Source organism: Dunckerocampus dactyliophorus, chromosome 8 (assembly GCF_027744805.1).
Source record: "Dunckerocampus dactyliophorus isolate RoL2022-P2 chromosome 8, RoL_Ddac_1.1, whole genome shotgun sequence".
NCBI classification, from domain to species: Eukaryota; Metazoa; Chordata; class Actinopteri; order Syngnathiformes; family Syngnathidae; genus Dunckerocampus; species Dunckerocampus dactyliophorus.
The window spans coordinates 3590608-3609347 of record NC_072826.1 but is presented as its reverse complement, the minus strand read 5'-3'; the positions used below and the strand labels follow the sequence as shown (position 1 = coordinate 3609347).

At 39.9% G+C, this 18740-nt stretch overlaps 1 protein-coding gene across 1 annotated transcript in view; it reads left to right on the top strand.

Moving 5' to 3' along the window:
- The window catches only part of ca16b (carbonic anhydrase XVI b), a 159587-nt gene that overhangs the window by 82818 nt on the left and 58029 nt on the right, over positions 1 to 18740 (top strand). Inside the window, exons 3-4 of the mRNA XM_054783787.1 lie at positions 6377 to 6556; positions 11360 to 11508. Coding sequence (XP_054639762.1) covers positions 6377 to 6556; positions 11360 to 11508 — 329 coding nt within the window. The remainder of the gene's footprint in view (positions 1 to 6376; positions 6557 to 11359; positions 11509 to 18740) is intronic.

Below are 18740 nucleotides of genomic sequence, written 5' to 3'. Positions count from 1 at the left end.
GGAACAGTGACGCCACATATAAGCCTATTTATTTGCCATGTGTATCTTAGCCGTGTGTCTGACCTTTCATATCTGTTTCCAGATATGTCCGTCTTGTGTTTATCTCTCTTGCATTTGAAGAGTTTTGCAACTATGGCACAATTCAAAGGAGATAAAAGGAATTGTTGACCCAGAATAGTTTCTGTCATGCCCCCCAACCTTCCCAGGGGAACATTTCCCACACCCTCAGTGAATTGAAATCCTATTAACAGCCTGAGAATATGTATTTATTTGTCTGTGCAAACCACTGTATGAGTTGCTGGCACCTGCATATACCTGAATCACCTGAAAGTAATGAGCTGAAATAGCATCTGCAACAACTTCAAACAATTTCTAAGTTCAATTTCTGAACTCAGGTTGTCACATTTAAACAAGACTGCTCAGTCTGTGTGTAACTTTTTTCCCAGATGGGAAAACTGGATCGGGTGGATATGTTTGAGATGGGCAGTTTTGTTTTGTTGTCTTTTATGTTGCTACTATTTTCAAATAAATTCGGCATACTGGCTCTTTCGTGTTGATGGGCTCACCTTGCTCATGAATGTTCCCACACGGGGACTGTGGCATTTGGCTTTGCAAGCATCTTTCTCCCTCCTAACTTCTGTGTTACCTTGCATTGCTCCTCACAATGCTCCACTCTTTTGCTGTGTGTTTGCTAGCGGCCCCGCTTCCCCCCAACAGAGCCAAAGTGACTGTTTGACTGACAAGAGGTATCACTAGGCCTGTCACAATAACACATTTTGCTGGACAATAATTGTTCTGCAAATTATTGTCGATAATCTAAATGATTAACACTTTTTGAGACCGTTTTTCCATTAAGTATATGGCATGACAATGACAGTACATCATATCAAAAGCAAGAAACTTTAATTTCTCAAGAGTATTTAAGATTCTAATTGGAATGTCAAGCGCTTTTAAATAAATTAAACAAACACAAAAAGACAAAAAATCCTCCATGAAAATAAAATGGACAAAAATTGCACTTAAATAAAAATCACAATCATAACCACGCACACATGCAGTTATGTAGTGTTTTGTTGGCGGAGTAAAATGCAATATTTCTGATGTCCTTCAGCACGGCTTCTTACACTCGGTTGTGCAGTTCAGGAATTGCTGTTTGTGACGTGCATGCACGTTTTCCCAGGCAATTCTTACTGTCTGTCAAACGTTTCTAACATTTGCCGAAATGTTGGCTGTAATGAAAGGTTGCATTTCTTTTGCAACGCAGCGAATGACGCTGTCTGTGAGTGCGTGTGAATTTGGACTGGGGCTGTGGCATTCAGCTTAGAAACCATCGCTTTTGTGCCTTCATTCATGTTAGCGTTTGCTTGCCAACTTGCTGCGAGCACTCTTGTCTGTGTATCCACTCACTAGCAGCCCCGCCTCCACATACTGGGACAAAGAGGCTTAATAGCTGACGCATGTCAATTTATCGAGACCGGCAATATTATCAACTTCGTTTTTTTTAATTGTTCGATTAATTGATTATCCATTATCGTGACAGGCCTAGATATCACTCTGTTCGCCGTTGCTTTATAAAGCATCTAGGTGGTGAACCAATGCACAGAGTGAACTCTCTTCCTGTTACTTTGGAGGCGAGAGACGAGGAAAACAGACACGCGCGCACATGGCAATATATGGAGTCAGTAAAAGTTACAGAGTTCATTTTCATTTATTGTGTGATTAATTTATTTGTTTATTATCACCAGACAGTGTTTTACTTGAGAAATCTTGTCACGTGTTAATCGCGACACCCCTATTGACCACTGCTGCCATCCAGTTTTTTGGTTTTTTTTGCCATGAAGAAGTTGACACTGAAGACATTGACACTGAAAGCCCCACACCCCCACTGTTTGAGCAGCACTGATTCGGAGAACTGTGCGTGTTCCAAGGCGACTGGAGACCTTGTACTTGAGAAAGAGAACATATTAAATATGTTCTCTGTATAACGGTGAAGCTAAGTCACGTGGGTTGGATTTGTCCCCGGTCCTTGGCCTTGAAACATGAAGTCACAAATGTAAAAGGACATTTTCTGCTCATACAAGCGAGAATCAATACGGCTTGCGTGACTGGTGGCTGTATATTGACATGTTTGGTGAAAGGCGGTTTAATCTCAACTTGATGAAAATCTCCAATGCCATTCTGCTGCTACTACAGTCTTTGAACAACCCAGTAAAGTAAGGTTTTGTTTCAATAAACAATCATCCTGGTTTCTATAAATCCATTCTGCAGCTTTCTTGTATACTTGCAGCTTTGGTGTGCAATTGGAATGGGATGTGCTGGCTTTTATGGATATGGGAGATAAGGCTCTTGTACTGGTAGGGGTAATGTTATTTTCTCTGGAGCCTGGAATAGCACATGTAATACTTGTTTCTAATGAAGGCATCATTTATTTCTGGGCTGGAGAGCAGTTGCTCTACCTTTTACATTAGGGGTTCCCAAACTTTGACCCAGCAAAATGAGAGGATTGAATATTATATTGTTGAATATCATGAAATTAGGATATAAAGTACATTTGAGTACAGAAAACGTGTTTGCCGTATTTTCTGAACTAGAAGAGTCACTCTGGAGTGTAGGTCGCACAGGTCAACAAATGTGTCACGAAGAGGCAAAAAGCATAAAGTCATGGAAAAAAAGTACTAGACCACCCTCGTTTCTTCAGTTTCTTGTTCATTTTAATGCCTGCTACAACTAAAGGTACTTTTGTTTGGACAAATATAACAATGACAACAAAAATAGCTCATAAGAGTTAAATGTTTTGGCAGTGCAATGCTATAGCTATTCCTTAAGCGACTTTGGTTATTATCAAGAAAACCAAGGAAGTTGCTAGATATCAGCTCTTAAATTAAACTCTTTTGAGCTATATTTGTTATCATCGTTATATTTGTCCAAACAAATGCACCTTTAGTTGTACCAGGCATTACAATGGATCAATAAACTGAAGAAACAAGGGTGGTCTGATCATTTTTTCCATGACTAAATACTGCACAATGGTGTGAACAAGTGTTTCCCATCTTCCTGATTTCTTTTTTTTTTTTTTTGCATTTTTGCATTGTTTCTCACACTTTAATGTAAATATTAGTCAATGACAACACAAGTGAAAAGAAAATGCTGTTTTTAAATGAAACCGTTTATTATTAAGGGAGAAAAAAAATCCACACCTAAATGGCCCTGTGTGGAAAAAGTGATTATTATGAGTGGTTATAAACCCATTTCTAAAGCTTTGAGATTTCAGAAAACCACAGTGATCATCCACAAATGGCAATATTGCAAATCACCTTGCTACCCTAATATACTTCAGGGTTTAAAATAAATAAATAACTGAAATTAATTATTAAATTATTTGTTTATTTAAATTATTAGTGCATTAAAATTATTAATATATTTAAACTAGTAATTAATTATATACATAATTTAAATTAATTAATGAATTAAGATAAATAAATACATTTTCTTTATGCTATGATATGAAATACACTACTTTTTAAAGTTCACCAGACACTTTGCACATAGAATCAGATCGTTATTGCCAATTTTATTCTGTATCGGATCGGAAACAAAATCAGTGGTGTCACATCACTAATGTCTACTCCAACAAGGCGACAGACTGGAGCTAAGGAAATAAGTCATTTTTTTAAGTGTATAGATACAATATAACCTTACCTGTTTAATAAATGTCAGAATGTTCTCGAAGAAGACACTTTTAATGCGTAACGTGATGCTTGGACCCATCCCTTTGTGTGGAACGGTGTCAGTCAGCCTTAATGTAACACCAAAAATGTTTTGGGATTCACAAATGAATAAAATAGGCTGAAAGTCATACATGTGTATTTAGTTAGTCAGTGGCTGACACAGCAGCTACAATCGCCAAGCTGGACACACTTCGTGTCCTAATTAATCACTGCTGTCTAAAATACCACATTTCTCAATCATATAATAATAGTTGCACATTACTTACAGACACACAGTCTCTGAGGCAGAAGCGTACTAGAAAGTGTTCTGTAACAAAAAGCGTCAGGTATGCTTTGTGTCATTCAGCTAGTGTGCCTAACTGCATCACAACTCAATGGCCACGACATGCTACCACCATCCAACTTGAATTTAAAAGCAGCACATTAAGTTAAATTCTAGATATATTCTTTTATATAGAAGTTGCAGGACCAGTCAAACTATAAAAAAAAAAAGCGCTAGTTGTTTACAAAAACTGAAAACACACGACTACTGTATACAATAAGCCTATATTACCTCACTGACTCAAATATGGGTATTCATATAAAGTTCCTTGATTAACTATGTGGGATTTTAACCAACTAATGAATCCATTAATATTTTATAAAATAATATTATGCCGGAATTTTGTCAGAAAGCTCTGAACTCCTGTTCCCTTGCCATTAAGAATGGCGCCATGATGGACTTCTTTATGTTGCTCAGCTTCCCATAGCTGATGTTTTTATAGCACTTATTTAGGCTGAAAACTTGTTCAAGCTGAAGCTGCAGACAAGAAGTTGCAAGTTAGTTCAGTTGTTTCATGATTATCAACAACAATTCAGCAATTAAGTTCACATAATCAATTATTGATTATTATAACCGTTCCTACTTTGGCTACAATATAATTGGGGCTGTCAAAAATAGAGCATAATTTATTTCATTAATTACATTAACATTTTTAGCCTCATTAATGCATGTACATCATGCCAAGCGACATCTCTCTGTTATGAGAGCTGATGGAGTCAAAATAGCGCCCCCTCGGAGTCACACAGAGGCTGCCGCTCTTTAATAACTTTATTCTGACCTGAACACATCAACAGCAGCGCAATTCCAACCCCATATATGTATCTCCAACTCACAAACACATCTCTACTATTTACATTTTCAGAAATACCTGCTGTCTTTTAGCTTGATTTTAATTTTAAGTTCCTTTGGAGCTGCTAATGCATTCAAATATGTGCGTCTAATTATTTATCTTTCTGCTCCTAAAATACTGCAAAAATAGGCATATTTCGCACATAGTGCCAAATGGGGATTAATCATGATTGATTAACTTGAAGAATGTGATTAATTTGATTGACATTTTTAATCAGCCCAAAATATAATAAATGAGGAGTAAGGGTAAGCGTGAAGGCTTTTTTTTTAATAACAGGTCGTCTAGAAATGCATTTGTGCAAACTAACAGGTGGTGCCCAACAAATGCACACCAAGCGAGTCAGAGCTTTTCTTCCTGTCACTCACACACACCAGTAACCTAGAGCGATGCAGCCGCGGATAAAAGAATTATGATATAATTTTTTATTGCCAGCACTTACCACTTGTTATTTCACTGATATTATGTCTCAAGAAATATTTTTTCAAAACCGCCTCTTGAAGCAAAGTGGTTGTCTCTTATTTGGGTCAATACGGTAATTTTACTCTTCTTCCCAATGAGTTCAGCCTCATCGTAAAATCAATAAAGATATATTTCTGGCTGTTTGTGTTGCATCGACTCCTTTCCAAAGCTGCCGTCACGGTCAGTGGCAGGAATGAGATTATTGCTGTTATGTGTGAGAACGACTGGCATTGCTGGGATTGTTCTGGTGGCGAAACAATTGATAATTCCCCAATAATCCGGGATCATGCTGTTGTTTCGTGAGACTCAAGGACAAGGTCTCTGACTGTAAGGTGTTTATACTTAGCAAGACTTAAAGCCATCCTGGATCTTGGGTGATTTAACGAAGAGGAATTCTCATGTCTTTTTCCGGAGACGGCTGCAAAGTTGCCCTATATCTGTTGGGAATGGGATCATGAATATTGTGTTAACCCAGAAAAAGTTAAAATCCGTGCATGCTTCCTTGTTCCCCTGATCCTTCAGCTTTTGTTGTTGCATCGGCCCATTGTATCCGAGAAGAGATCAAGGAGACCCCCGTCGGTTTTGGATTATTTCTTTGTAAAAGTGCCACTGTAGGGGATAGAGGATTAAAAGAGCAGACAGTGGCTAGGGGATTCTACAGGAAGTTAGTTTGGTGCACTCACTGCTGAATTGTTTAAGTGGAGTCTTTTCTCTTAGTTTGCTTGGCTCTATTGTGCTCTTTTCTACTTCAACTCGGTGTAGTCCTGTAGGAAAAAAACACGAGGACTGCTTGTAGATGATGAGTTTAATGTTGTCGCGCTGCAGTCAGAAGAGTGTCGACGACACAACAGCTGCATAAATGAAACAACACTGTCCTATTTTACTCAGGTTATTTTAAGGCCACATTGAAACCTGGCTGTCTGTATGCGGGGAATGTCGCTGCTGTGTTGTATGAAATGCTGTGCCAGATCAGTCATCAACAGTTTTCATGAGCTCCTGATGTTTGCGTTTCTGTAGGAAGCCACGGACCTCGAGGCTGGTCCACGTTATACCCAGAATGTGCTGCAAAGAACCAATCACCTGTGGACATCGCCGACCAACAAGCGCTGGTTTCGGAAGAGTACCAGGAGCTGGAGCTTGACAAATTCAACACTGAGTCGTCCAACCAGACCACCATGAAAAACACTGGAAAAACAGGTCAGCACCTTCACGTCTGAATTCATAATGCATCGTCTTGATAAATAAAAGAGAACCTAAAAACAAATATTCATTTATAAGAAAGGGCATTTGTAGAATCGGAAACTTAACCAGAATAGGATGCTGGAGTTTCTTTCTGAATGTTCTGAACTCCTGTTAACTGTGTGTTATTTTGAGTAGAATATTTGTTTTGCCATGACTGGGTATCTTGCAGGGTTGTAAGAAATTTTAAAATGTCTAAAATCCAAGACAGTCGTCCTTCTTATATTGCGGTGAATTGGCTCCAGCCTGACAGCGATATGTGAATTTCCGTGAAGTAGGATTCTTTATTTATAAATGGAATATTTTCGTGGTTAGAGCATAGAATGGATTGGGTAAAGGGGGACTTACATCCCGACTTACGTGCTCCTACGTGCTGGCTACGTGCAAAAATGAGGAAAATCGCAAGAGACGCGCACATGGACTTGTATGTTCAAAATAAATTCAACCATTTCCATTCCCAGAGGAAACCTGTTTAAGACCTTCTAAATGTGCCCTCCAGACACAAAATAACACCCCCATAGTCACATTTACACGTGTATTACCCAATATAGTTGACATAATAATAGAAAGTAAGATGTCTTAGACATAAATAAGACATTACATGGACTCATACATTAGCATTGATATCACGATTGGTGGCTATTGTCTCATCATTGTAACATTCCTGACATTCTTTGTTGTAGCTGTGTTAAAAATGTTCAAAAGAAAATTAACCATGATCATTAAATTCAACAATGAATTCCGCACAACCGATCATTGATATTATACCCATTCCTACTATGGCTACAATATAATACATGTTATCACGTTTGAATGGCAATTGTTAATATCGTTTGGAGTGACTTCCTTTGTGTGGCTCTAAAGCCAAAATGTTAATCATTTACTGTTTCAGTGAAGCGAGAAACAATCACCTCCAATTGTAATCCCTTGTTATTCTTGTAAATCCCTATATAAACATGCATGTCCCCTTCGCCCAGGCTCTCTCTCGTCGTCCTTTTACAGCCAACATGCATCATTTACTGTCACGTGTTGACGCCTAGTCCAATACAACTTAAAGCCTCAGCTCACACCATTTTTTTTCCACAATTTTCTCCTCCACTACTTTAGTAAATCCGCGGACCATTGGTGTGAAAACCCTGACCTGAATTGATATTGTGTGCTTTTGGCAGTTTTGTCTCTGAGTGAGTGTCATCTTTTTGCGTTTGATCACAACAAGTGTTGTTCGCCTCCATGACGACCGACCAAGGCCAATGGGACAGCTGAGCAGTGCTTTGGGTAGCTTATGTAAATAGAAATAACAGTTTTTTAACACTTGATTTTCCGAGGGATTTTGGATTTGTTTCTTCTTTTTTATTAGCAATGTTAAAATTCTGGAAACGCAGCGGTATGACTACAAATTCTAGCAAAATGCGCCCGAAAATGCAAATTAGAGCCGTCCCTTGCCACTTTGCGGCTCCACTGTAAATCACTGTAATGCTCAATCTCTGAAAATATTTGATTTAGAAATAAGGAATCCTACTTTGTGGAAATTTACTTATCACGGTAGTGTCTAGAACCGAATATTTGCGATAAACGAGGCGTTACTGTATATAAATTTTAGCGAGATTTTACGGTAGATTTCGTTTTATTGGCCAGTTTTGCGATTTCGTCATCAAAGGGCCCTAATTATAATCACACACTCTGAAAAGCAAGGAAGCCTATTGCGTGCTGAATATTGTATTATGCATTTAAATTCTTCAGGGTGTCCCGAGACACTCATTTCACAACACAAGACGATACATGAGACAAGATTTTAACAGTACTTTTAAGAAAAGTACAATGAACATTATTTAAAAAAATATGTGACAAAATATTGCAATCTACTCATATTATTTCTACTACGTTACACTCTTCTGCACTCTTGTGTGTATGCTAGCGGCACCCGCCTCCACCCACCGAGACAAAGAGACTGTATGACTGACAATAGGGCTCACTTTGTTCATGCGGCAAAGTGCTGAAACCAATGCCCAGAGTGAACTCTCTTCCTGCCTGTTTGGAGGCGAGAGACGAGGAAAACAGACAGTCATGCACTTGGCAATGTTCTGACGTCGGCAATATCATAAAGTTCATTTTCATTTACTGCGTGATTAATTAATTTATTGTCGCCTACACATCTTTTTTCTGAATGATATATCTTTCACATTTATATGTATTATGCAATGTTTACTTTTTTCTCCTGTATTTATTTATTACTCATCTTATTAATAATATTTAATCTATGTATTTTTTTGTTATAATGTTTATTTACATATGGATTTTTAAATTTTCTATATTTTTTTTCTCGTGACATTTAAACACAGGACGTCTATCAGTAACTGCTGAAACATGAAAAAGTGGTCGAATTAAATGAACTCTGGTTCTTCCTGCCCCTTTTCAGCCAAGTAGAATTGTGCAAGTGTAAAAATGTGGTGTTCCTTCATGTAACTTGTTAAGCATATTCGAAACCGTAACAACTGATTGATGTACTTCAATAAATTGTACTGCAGCTTGTTTTTTCCTTTTACACACTCAAACATAAGCTTAATTAAAAAGTAGAGGACACATACAAGCTTTAAAACTCTTTATGCAATTTCAAAAGTCAATACTGTAATTAAGTAGTCTGTCTTTAAAGTCCCCCCCACCCACCCGCCATCGATTTGCCAACACTCCCATGCGGTGGCTTTGAGATCACACTGATTGGCTGCCAGTCAACGTAGCGCGCCTCAACAAAAACATTTCTCCCGTCAAATTTCAAACAACTTTCCACCAAATTTGCAGCGGATCGGACGGCCCCAGAGACACTTGCATTGATCAAGGATTTACTTTCACACACACTCCTCTTCTTTCGCAGGCTGTGATTCAAGGTCTTTTTGGCTTAGCTTCTAATTCCCGCTCTGCTGTCGGAGGGTTCAAACACACCCGGTAGCGCATTTCTAATGAAACTCCCAGGCCCGGCTAGCATCCTCGTTCCTTGACTCTGCTCGTGTTGAACGCGGGATTATAGCGCATCGACAGCAGCAGTAGCAGGGATTCATTATCATCTCCGTCAATATTTATACATCTTCGCAAATGACTGCCGCAATTACGTTAGTGTGATTGGCGGCTCCTCCCCGTGCAGATTGACCCCGATGCTTTGATTCTTGGAAAATCTTCCACATCTAAAACCCTTTTCTTTGTGCGCTGTGCCATAATCTTAAGCAGCACTGGCATTTTAATGCTGCTGGCAGATCTCTTTGGAGCCTCACGACAGGGGCTGAGCTCATCCCTCATCACCTGATGCTCTTGTCTGCTCTTCACTCCCATTTTCTCATATTTTCCCCGAGTGTCGCCCTTCTTTAAATGGCCTCCTGCTTTCCGTCGCCGTGAGATCCGCTTCATTTATCACCGTTTTTACCTAGTCTCTCAGCACAGCGTGTTCTTCCTGTCATCTGTGTTTACTGACGGCCTGTGTGCGTGTGTGTGTGCGTGTGTGTGTGTGTGTGTGTGTGTGTGTGTGTGTGTGTGTGTGTGATATGATTACAAGTGGGCCAAGAAGCTGACTAAATCCCGCTGTAACGGGGGATCAGCCGACACAACACAGGGCCTAATCTGGCTAATGATATCAACTGCAGACAAGCCAAAGGGCTTTAGATACAGAAATGCTTTTATTACCATTTTAATAAAAGCACAAAGGATTTTTGTTGCTGTCCATTTATGCCCCCATAATGTGACTGCATCACTGTAGTGTCATAGCATGTCAGATTATTGAGAATACAGCCACACTTATTCACAAATAAATACAATTTTAATTCTTATAATATTATTACTATTGAACTGTCTAATATAGATATTCTAGATCGTATTTTACTCAGATACACCTTAGTATCCACTGAAAATGAGTAGACCTGCAACAATTAATTGATGATTAATCGATTGCCCAGTTAATTGACAACTATAATGGTATTCTTTTAATCGTCTTTTGATTTTAAAATGCAAATATCCTCTATTTCAGCCTCTCACTTGTGAATATTTGTTTTGTTTCCTCAGTCATCCATGAAAGTAGACCGATTATATTTTGTTTTACGCAAAAGAAGATATTTACATCGATAAAACAGTGAGCGATACTTTTGCCTCTTTTCTGGTATGTTGCGGAACAAACCGCTGCCTGTTTGTTTTTGGTCCATATTGAGTTGGTCCGTCGAGGGCCTAACCGATTACTCGATTAATTAATTACTCGTTAGTTGCAGCCCTGAAATGAGTCAACACACAAACATTATTTTCTCAATGGCTGGCAACACAGGTGAGTACACCTCACACTCATCTTCAGCTCCTCCATGATGACAGTACATATTGGAGTTCATGTTTTCCCTCAACGAACCGCAACTCCCCATTGTCTGCAGCACTCATGCAGCCCCAGACTATGACCTACCACTACAACTCTACAACTGCACGTTAATTCATGCTAGCATACCGCCTCTGCACACACATCAAACAGCACCGTTATAAACTTCTGTTTGAAAAATAACCTCCAGGCTCGTACAGGTGGATGGTGGGTCTGCATTCACATTCTGCTTTTAATTTCATGCTGTTCCTGTCTTAGTTTCTTAGTTTTACACAGCACGTCAGATAAATTGCATTGCAATAATGTATGAACCCCCCCATACTACTCTGAAGTATATCCAACTTGCCAACACAACTTTGTCATGTTTTCATTTTCATCAATAATGCTAACATTTGGTGGCGACTTCCTGTGTTGTCCCCCAGTTGCTGTACTCCTGAAGAATGACTACTTTGTCCGAGGCGCCGGGCTACCCGGCCGCTTTAAGGCCGAGAAGATGGAGTTTCACTGGGGACAGAGTAATGCATCAGCGGGCTCAGAGCACAGCATCAACGGCAGAAGGTTTCCCGTGGAGGTAAGGCATCCTGTCAACATGCTGGCCATGACAAATATGCAACACGATGAGGGATGCGTCAGGAGTGAAAGTAGAGGAATCAGCAAGTTAGATGATATACTGTATACTTGTAGAGGCCATGATTACACCATTACAGATGCTGTACTGTTCTACTATTCTATATCTATGAATTTTGAAGCTTCACTTTTATGGTTTTTCCAAAATATATCAATTAATAAACCATGCTGTTTTGTGGTAGGCCTAATATTAGTAAAACAATATGCACATTTAAGCAAATTATACAGTTTTAGACAGGTCTAAATTAAGCATTTTCAAGCACAAAAACAGGCTAAATGAACTAAAATACAAATATAAGGCATTCAGAAGACTCATTCAAAGACATCTTGTGATGATATGTATTATTCCACACCGGTCAGTAGGTGTCAGTAGTGTTACACGCGATGATAGCTACCGTAGGAAGTATGCAGTGATAATGTGACTCTCCCAATGCTAACATGTATTAGTTTATATTATATCTTATTTATGTCTTATATGTCTTATTTTATTCTTTTTGTGTCTACTATATTAGGTAATATGAGCATGAAGGTGACTATATGGGTGTTATTTCATGTTGAGAAGTCTCTATTAATGTTAAAAACTGTATTTAGAAGGCTGGAAACAGGTGCTCTACAAATATATTTGATTTATGTATAGGGAATCGTGGAAATTCACTTATCACGTGTAGTGTCTGGAACCAATTAGCCACGATAATTGAGGAATTGCTGTATGTATACACTTCTGCTCAAAATTTTACTTTTGGATTTTAAAGAGGTTCTAAGTAGAGCTTCAGAATGCAAAAAGAAGAAATGGGAGTGAGACAAAAAACATTTTGAATAAGCAATTTATTTCAAAGAAGCATTAAAGTGAAGTAGGCTGTGCATCAGCTGAGCAACAGTTTAAGACCATGGTTAAAAAAATAAAACACGAAACCCCCCTAAAATAGAAAAAAATAATTTAAAAAGTACTCAGTAATGAATAGCAACACCTCCCTTGCTAATCAGCTGATAAATGGGTTTGGGCATGCTTGATGTCGGTGTTTCCAGGAGGCTAGTGGGAATGTTGCTCCAGGTGGTGAAGATGGCTTCATGGAGGGAATCCACTGTCTGGAACTGATGTCCACTTTTGTAAATTTCCCTTACCATCCATCCCCAAATGTTCTCCATTGGATTTACTGTAGATGAGGGGAACACGCAGGATGGTCCAAAAGAGTGAGCTTATTCCTCTGGAAGAAGTCCTTTGTGAAGTGCAGCGTTGTCCTGTTGAAAAAGCCAGTCATTACCACACAGACGAGGGCCTTCGGTCATGAGGGATGCCCCCTGCAACATAGCCGGCTGCGGTTTGACGCCCCTGCACAACCTGAAGCTGCATTGTTCCATTGAAGGATCATGATGGCGCCCCCTCCACTGTGCCGTGTGAAAAACATCTCAGGTGGGATCTCCTAATCATGCCAGTAACGTTGGAAGCCATCAGGACCGTTAAGGGAGGCATTGAAGGAGACGAGGCCTTTTGAAGACGTTTTTTGTTCTTAAAAGCCTTCTCTGGCAGATGTTTTCTGATGGTTATTGGACTGCACTCGGCACCAGTAACAACCTTCATTTGTGCTGAGGATGGTCCCGTGTCTTGACGGACAGCCATTGCGATCCTTCGGCTAATTTGTTGGCGGTCTACCCCTTGACTTTTTTGTTCCATAACCCTCAAGTTTCAAATGACTGTCTTACTGCGTCCAACCTCAGCAGCAACGGCGCGCTGCAAGAGGCCTTGCTTATGCAGCTCAACAGTCCCACCGCATTCAAAGAGAGAAAGCTTTTTTGCCTTTGCCATCAAGAGATCGTGACAGTGTGAATACCTGACTTTAAATCACTTACAGATTTTTGCCAAGATTTTGGCTTTTAAAGGTAGTGGTCTTAAACTTTAGATGAGCTGATGAACGGCCTGTTTCACGTGAATGCTTCTTGGCAATACATTTCTTTGTCTCACTCCCATTTTTTCTCTTTGCATTTTGAAGCTCCACTGAGAACCTCCTTAAGATCCAACAGTGCAAAATGTAAATTCTTGCATTTTTGTTCAACTGGTCTTAACATTTTGATCAGGTGTATAGAGTCTTCATCTCCTGAAGCCAGAACCTCCCTCTTTGCACGAGTACGCATCACCAGATATGCGTACATCCAATAAACATTCAAGTTAACACAGCATGCATAGCAAATGATGATATGCTCAAAATAGTCACTTGGCTAATAAATAAATGTGCACACAAGGTATAAAAGCGTCACGTTCAGTAATGATCCAGTAGCACTGTTCAACCTTGATGGAGTTCCGTGCTCTACTGAGAGAATTGTAGTGCTTTTAATTAAATATTCCAAATTCCACTTCAGTGTTGTTGGGGGTAGAGACACTTCAGTGCCTCAAGTGAAAAGTTTGAAAAGGACATTGAATCTCACTCCTGAAATGATTTTAGCTGAAGGTCACGTTAGATTTTTTTTCAGACGAAAGGGACGCAGGAGACGGCACGCATTGAAAGGTAGGAGAAGACGTAGCTGCGGTTTTCAGTTAATGTATTTGTATCATTTGCAGTGTACTTCCTATTCACGAGTCGCAGTCATTTGATACTGAGTAGTTGACAATACACATGGCATAAAATAAAAATGGGGCTTGTTACGCTGTGTCCTTTCGTCTGCAGATGTATGGCTCCCGTCCTTGTGTGTGCGTGCGTGTCTTTCTTTGACGTCTCTCTGCACTGCACACAGCTTTTGATCCTCAATGCCTCTATAATTAGATGATTTTTTATTATTTTTTGCCATGCCATTTTGTGTTCAGTGCGTGCTGCTGAGATTGTATACAGCACACCGTTTTTTTTTTTTCATTTTGTGCCTCCAAATGAGTGGATGCACAGCTGGTAGACAGACGAAGCTAAAAATGATCATAAATTAGATACTCCATCTCAAATATAGCATTAGAGCTCATGTTTTTTTTTCCCACCCCTGAAGATTTTGCATGAGGAGATAAGCACTTTAGTTTTCTATTCAGTCGAAACGCATGTTTTACCTTTTATTTATGTGCCTAATACATGTTTGTTCACCTGTATGTCCATAACACAACCTTTGACTAGGCTTGAATACGGCGGAGAAAAACAATTGCGTTGAGGTTGTACGATATGGGACCTGCTGGCATTTATAACATGGTCATACAAATAAAGTAAATAAAGGGGTTGCTGGGCTGGTGGCTTCTTGGCTTGATATTCATATAAGCACGGGCTCTTGCATGAGAGCAGAGCAGACAAATCAATAGACTGACCACCTGTTTGTTCAAACAACACAATGAAAAATGAATCTGTGGATTTTTTTGTCCTGGAGGGTTCCACTGGGAGATATTTTTGTGTGATATGTACATAGATTGCAAATTGCACTTCCAGAGATATAAATGCTTGCACATGCAGTAGCGTACAAAAGTGAATACACTCCAACACAAGTGAGCAGCAAGATAATTGTGTCTTGGCTGCAGTGGTCACGGTCCAAGGCAGAGGTTCTCAACTGGTGGGTGGCGTGAGACACGAACACGCATGTCTTTCTCTTTTCTGTGCATTCTAAAGATATAAAAACATCTAAAAAGAGGCAGCTAATTAATGCACGTTATGGGGAAACACCTATTCCGCCTAGAAAGGCCGCTGTTAAAACACCTCCGAAAAGCTCCAACAAGGTTTTATGGTTTGATATCCATGCTGTGAGCATGTAGTAACAGCTACATTCATGATAACGTGTAATACTTACAGTATTGTGCTTATTTTAAGCATTAGCGGAACTTCCTTTCTGGGTGCATGGATTGCACATAGCAACATAGAAAGGAACGCTACAGCTAGCGTTAACTTTTCCAAACTCAAAAACAAAAACACAGCAGCAGTGGCGGCAGCTCCAATATGTAGCGTTACCTTTCGCTAGTGGCCTGAGGCATTGTGAGCCAGTGTGTGGTGACGTTAGCCACCTAGTGGCTAGCCAGTGTGGTGAGGTGTCACTACGCCAGTAACGTAGTTCTTGGGCGTAACAACTTTAATAACAGTAATAATAAAAATGTCGCTGTAGCTTGGTTAATATGCAGGTCACATTATGTAAACGGGGCGTTGCTGGCGCTTTTTGGACATTTTTTTCAGAAAGCTTTATAGGCGGAAGTGTAGTAAGTGTGTCACATTACGTGCATTCTTAGCTGCCTCTTTTTAGCTGTTTTTATATCTTTAGAATGCACAGAAAAGAGAAAGACGTGTGTGTTCATGCCTCACATAAGGATTGTGGATGCAAATTCCAAAAAAAGTTCACATTTCCTGTAACCTTGCGCTTTTATTCTGAAGGGAATTTTTATTTTTGTTTATGCAGCGAGGTGTCATCTACTAATACTGCTATCGGTGGTGTAAAAGTTTCTTTATTTCTTCAAAGGAAAGGCTCTAAAATGCAACTTATCTGGAGGCTTTATTGATCTCCTGAGATAGCAAGTGGAGACCAAACATCAGCGAGAGCAAAATAAAAAACCTTTACTTTTTTTTTGTTGTTTTTTTTTTTTTTAAGTAATTTTGAGTTTGTGGATGAAAAAAAAGTTTTGTTCCTGAAATGTTCACTTGCTGGCCCACTGTTATGCTGCGCCAGCTGAAATGGAAACGGTACTGTCTTCTCATTAAATATAATTGAACATTTTTAAAATGTTAAGTTAAAAAATGTCCTCAATTTAGGTCACCTGCCCCAGACCAGTGGTTAAGTGGAATGCATTGAAACAAATGCGCAAGCTCGATGCTGATTTTGACTGAAAACCCCATATACACGCTAGCGATTATCATTAGTGATTTTACATGGTGATTTCAGACACCTCCAAATATCACAATTAAATAGACAACTAAGATGAACATTCCACTTAAGTGGGTTTCAAATCCCACTACAGTGTTGTCGCCACCTAAAAGAGTATTAAAGGAGTCTAAAAGAGTATTAGACAACACCCAGCTGCATAAAAAATTCCCTTCAGAATAAAAGCGAAACCTGTAATACCTGCGGCCTACTGAAAACAGTTGCGACTCACTTGTCGAGGGTGCTGCATGAGTGCTGCTGGTACTGGGGAGCTGCGGTTCACTGAGGGGCAGCATGAATTTAAGCATGTACTGTGACCTTCTGAAGTATACAAGCTGTACACCGACTGCGCTCAAGTCGATCTTACGTTTCATTTCTGTAGTATTGTTGATCAAATCAATGAAGAAATGTGGGGCGTGGAACTCCGCTAGGTGTAGAACCCCCAAGCTTACCGCAAATTGATTGTGACAGCCGTGCATCATCGTGTCGAGACCGAAGCGCTTTTACGATGAGTGATAAAAATCAAGTTTATGTCTTTTACGGTGTGTCAACAATCATCGCAGCAACCGTAAGAGAAAATTGATGGCGCCTGTTCTTATGGACAACAACGTGGACGCTTTGTGTTCGTGTTGAATGTGTAATGTTGGTGGTAACGCGACTATAACTGCCGCTTGGCGCCATCAACAAAAGATAAAGTGTATGTGCAAAGTGGAATTGCGTAATAAGTTTTAGAATATGGTGTTCATATTGTAGCTTCTTTATACGCTGCACAGGAATGAGCATTTGATGAAATGTCTGGTTTGACTAAGGGGACGTTTCTCAATACATTTTTTAATTCTTGTTTTTATAGGATGTACTATTTGCCTGATGCAAATTAGTGTGACTGTGCCCTAGTTGTTATTAATTTATGCTCTTCACTTTAAGGCTGCGTCCATCCATCCCAGCTACGTTGTCCAGCAAGTCCCGGTGGATCCCGAGATGTTCACAGGCCAGTTGAGAGACATAGTTTCTCCAACATCTCCTGGGTCTTCCCCCGAGGCCTCCTACCAGTCGGACGTGCCCTGAACACCTCCCCAGGGAGGCGTCCGGGAGGCATCCTGACCAAATGCCCGAGCCATCTTGTTTGGCTCCTCTCAACGCGAAGGGGCAGCGGTTCTACTCCGAGTCTCCTAGATGAAACTCATTTCGGCCGCTTGCATCCGCGATCTTGTCCTTTTGGTCACCACCCAAAAGTAGTACGTAGGTCAACAGCTAAATTAAGAGCTTTGCCTTTCGGCTCAGCTTCCTCTTCACCAAAACAGACCGATGCAGTCCACATCACTGCAGACGCCGCACCAATCCGCCTGTCGAAATAATTTTAATTTTGTGAATTTTGTAAACTCTTCCACTTGGGGCAGCGTCTCATCACCTGTCTGGAGATGGCAGTCCACCCTTTTCAGGGCAATAACCATGGACTCGGACTTGGAGGTGCTGATTTTCATCCCAGCCACTTTACACTTGGCTACGAACCGATCCAATGAGAGTTGAAGCTCACGGCCGATGAAGCCGGTACGACCACATCATCGGCAAAAAGCAGAGACCCAATCCTGCAGCCACCAACGCCCACCAGCCCTCAACGCCCTGGCTGCTTTAAGGCTGCAACTAACAATTATTTACTTAGTTGAGGAACCTGAAGCTTGTTGTTTCGATTAATCGAGTAACTGGTTAGGCCCTGGACACACCAAATCAATATGAAGCAAACACAGTTAGTGGTTTGGTCCGCAACATATCAGAAAAGAGAAAAACATGTCCATCACTGTTTTTCAAAGTGAAAGTTATCAATGAATATCTTGCTTTGCCTAAAACACAAAGATAATAGCTCTGCTTTCGGATGACTGAGGAAATTAAAAAAAATATTCACATTTGAGAGGCTGAAATCAGGGGATATCACATTTTAAAATAAAAAAAAAAACGATTCTTTGAATACAAAAATAGCTGTCCCTTAATTGGATAATTGATTACTCATTGATTGAGTGACTAACTGTTGCAGCTCTAACGAGACACACCGTTTTACTGAGTCTGGAAAAATTATGGAATTTTGACGTAACTTTCAGCTTTTCTCGGTGCACACAACTATGGTGGGTTCAAGGACGGCCAAATAAAGTGGAAATAAACGCTCAGTGAAACATAAGGAAACAAAACGAGACAAACATGCAAAAACTCTGAGCTTTCTATCAGTGTATTATTCTTCTAATTAAATAATACCTCTTATTTCCATTATTGATATTCATTTACATAAAATTCAATGTAGTTTTTTTAAACCATTGCTTCTGAACGTTGTCCATGGCCTGGTTGGAGGCCTCTGTCTTAGAGGATACTGTAGTTTATGATCCA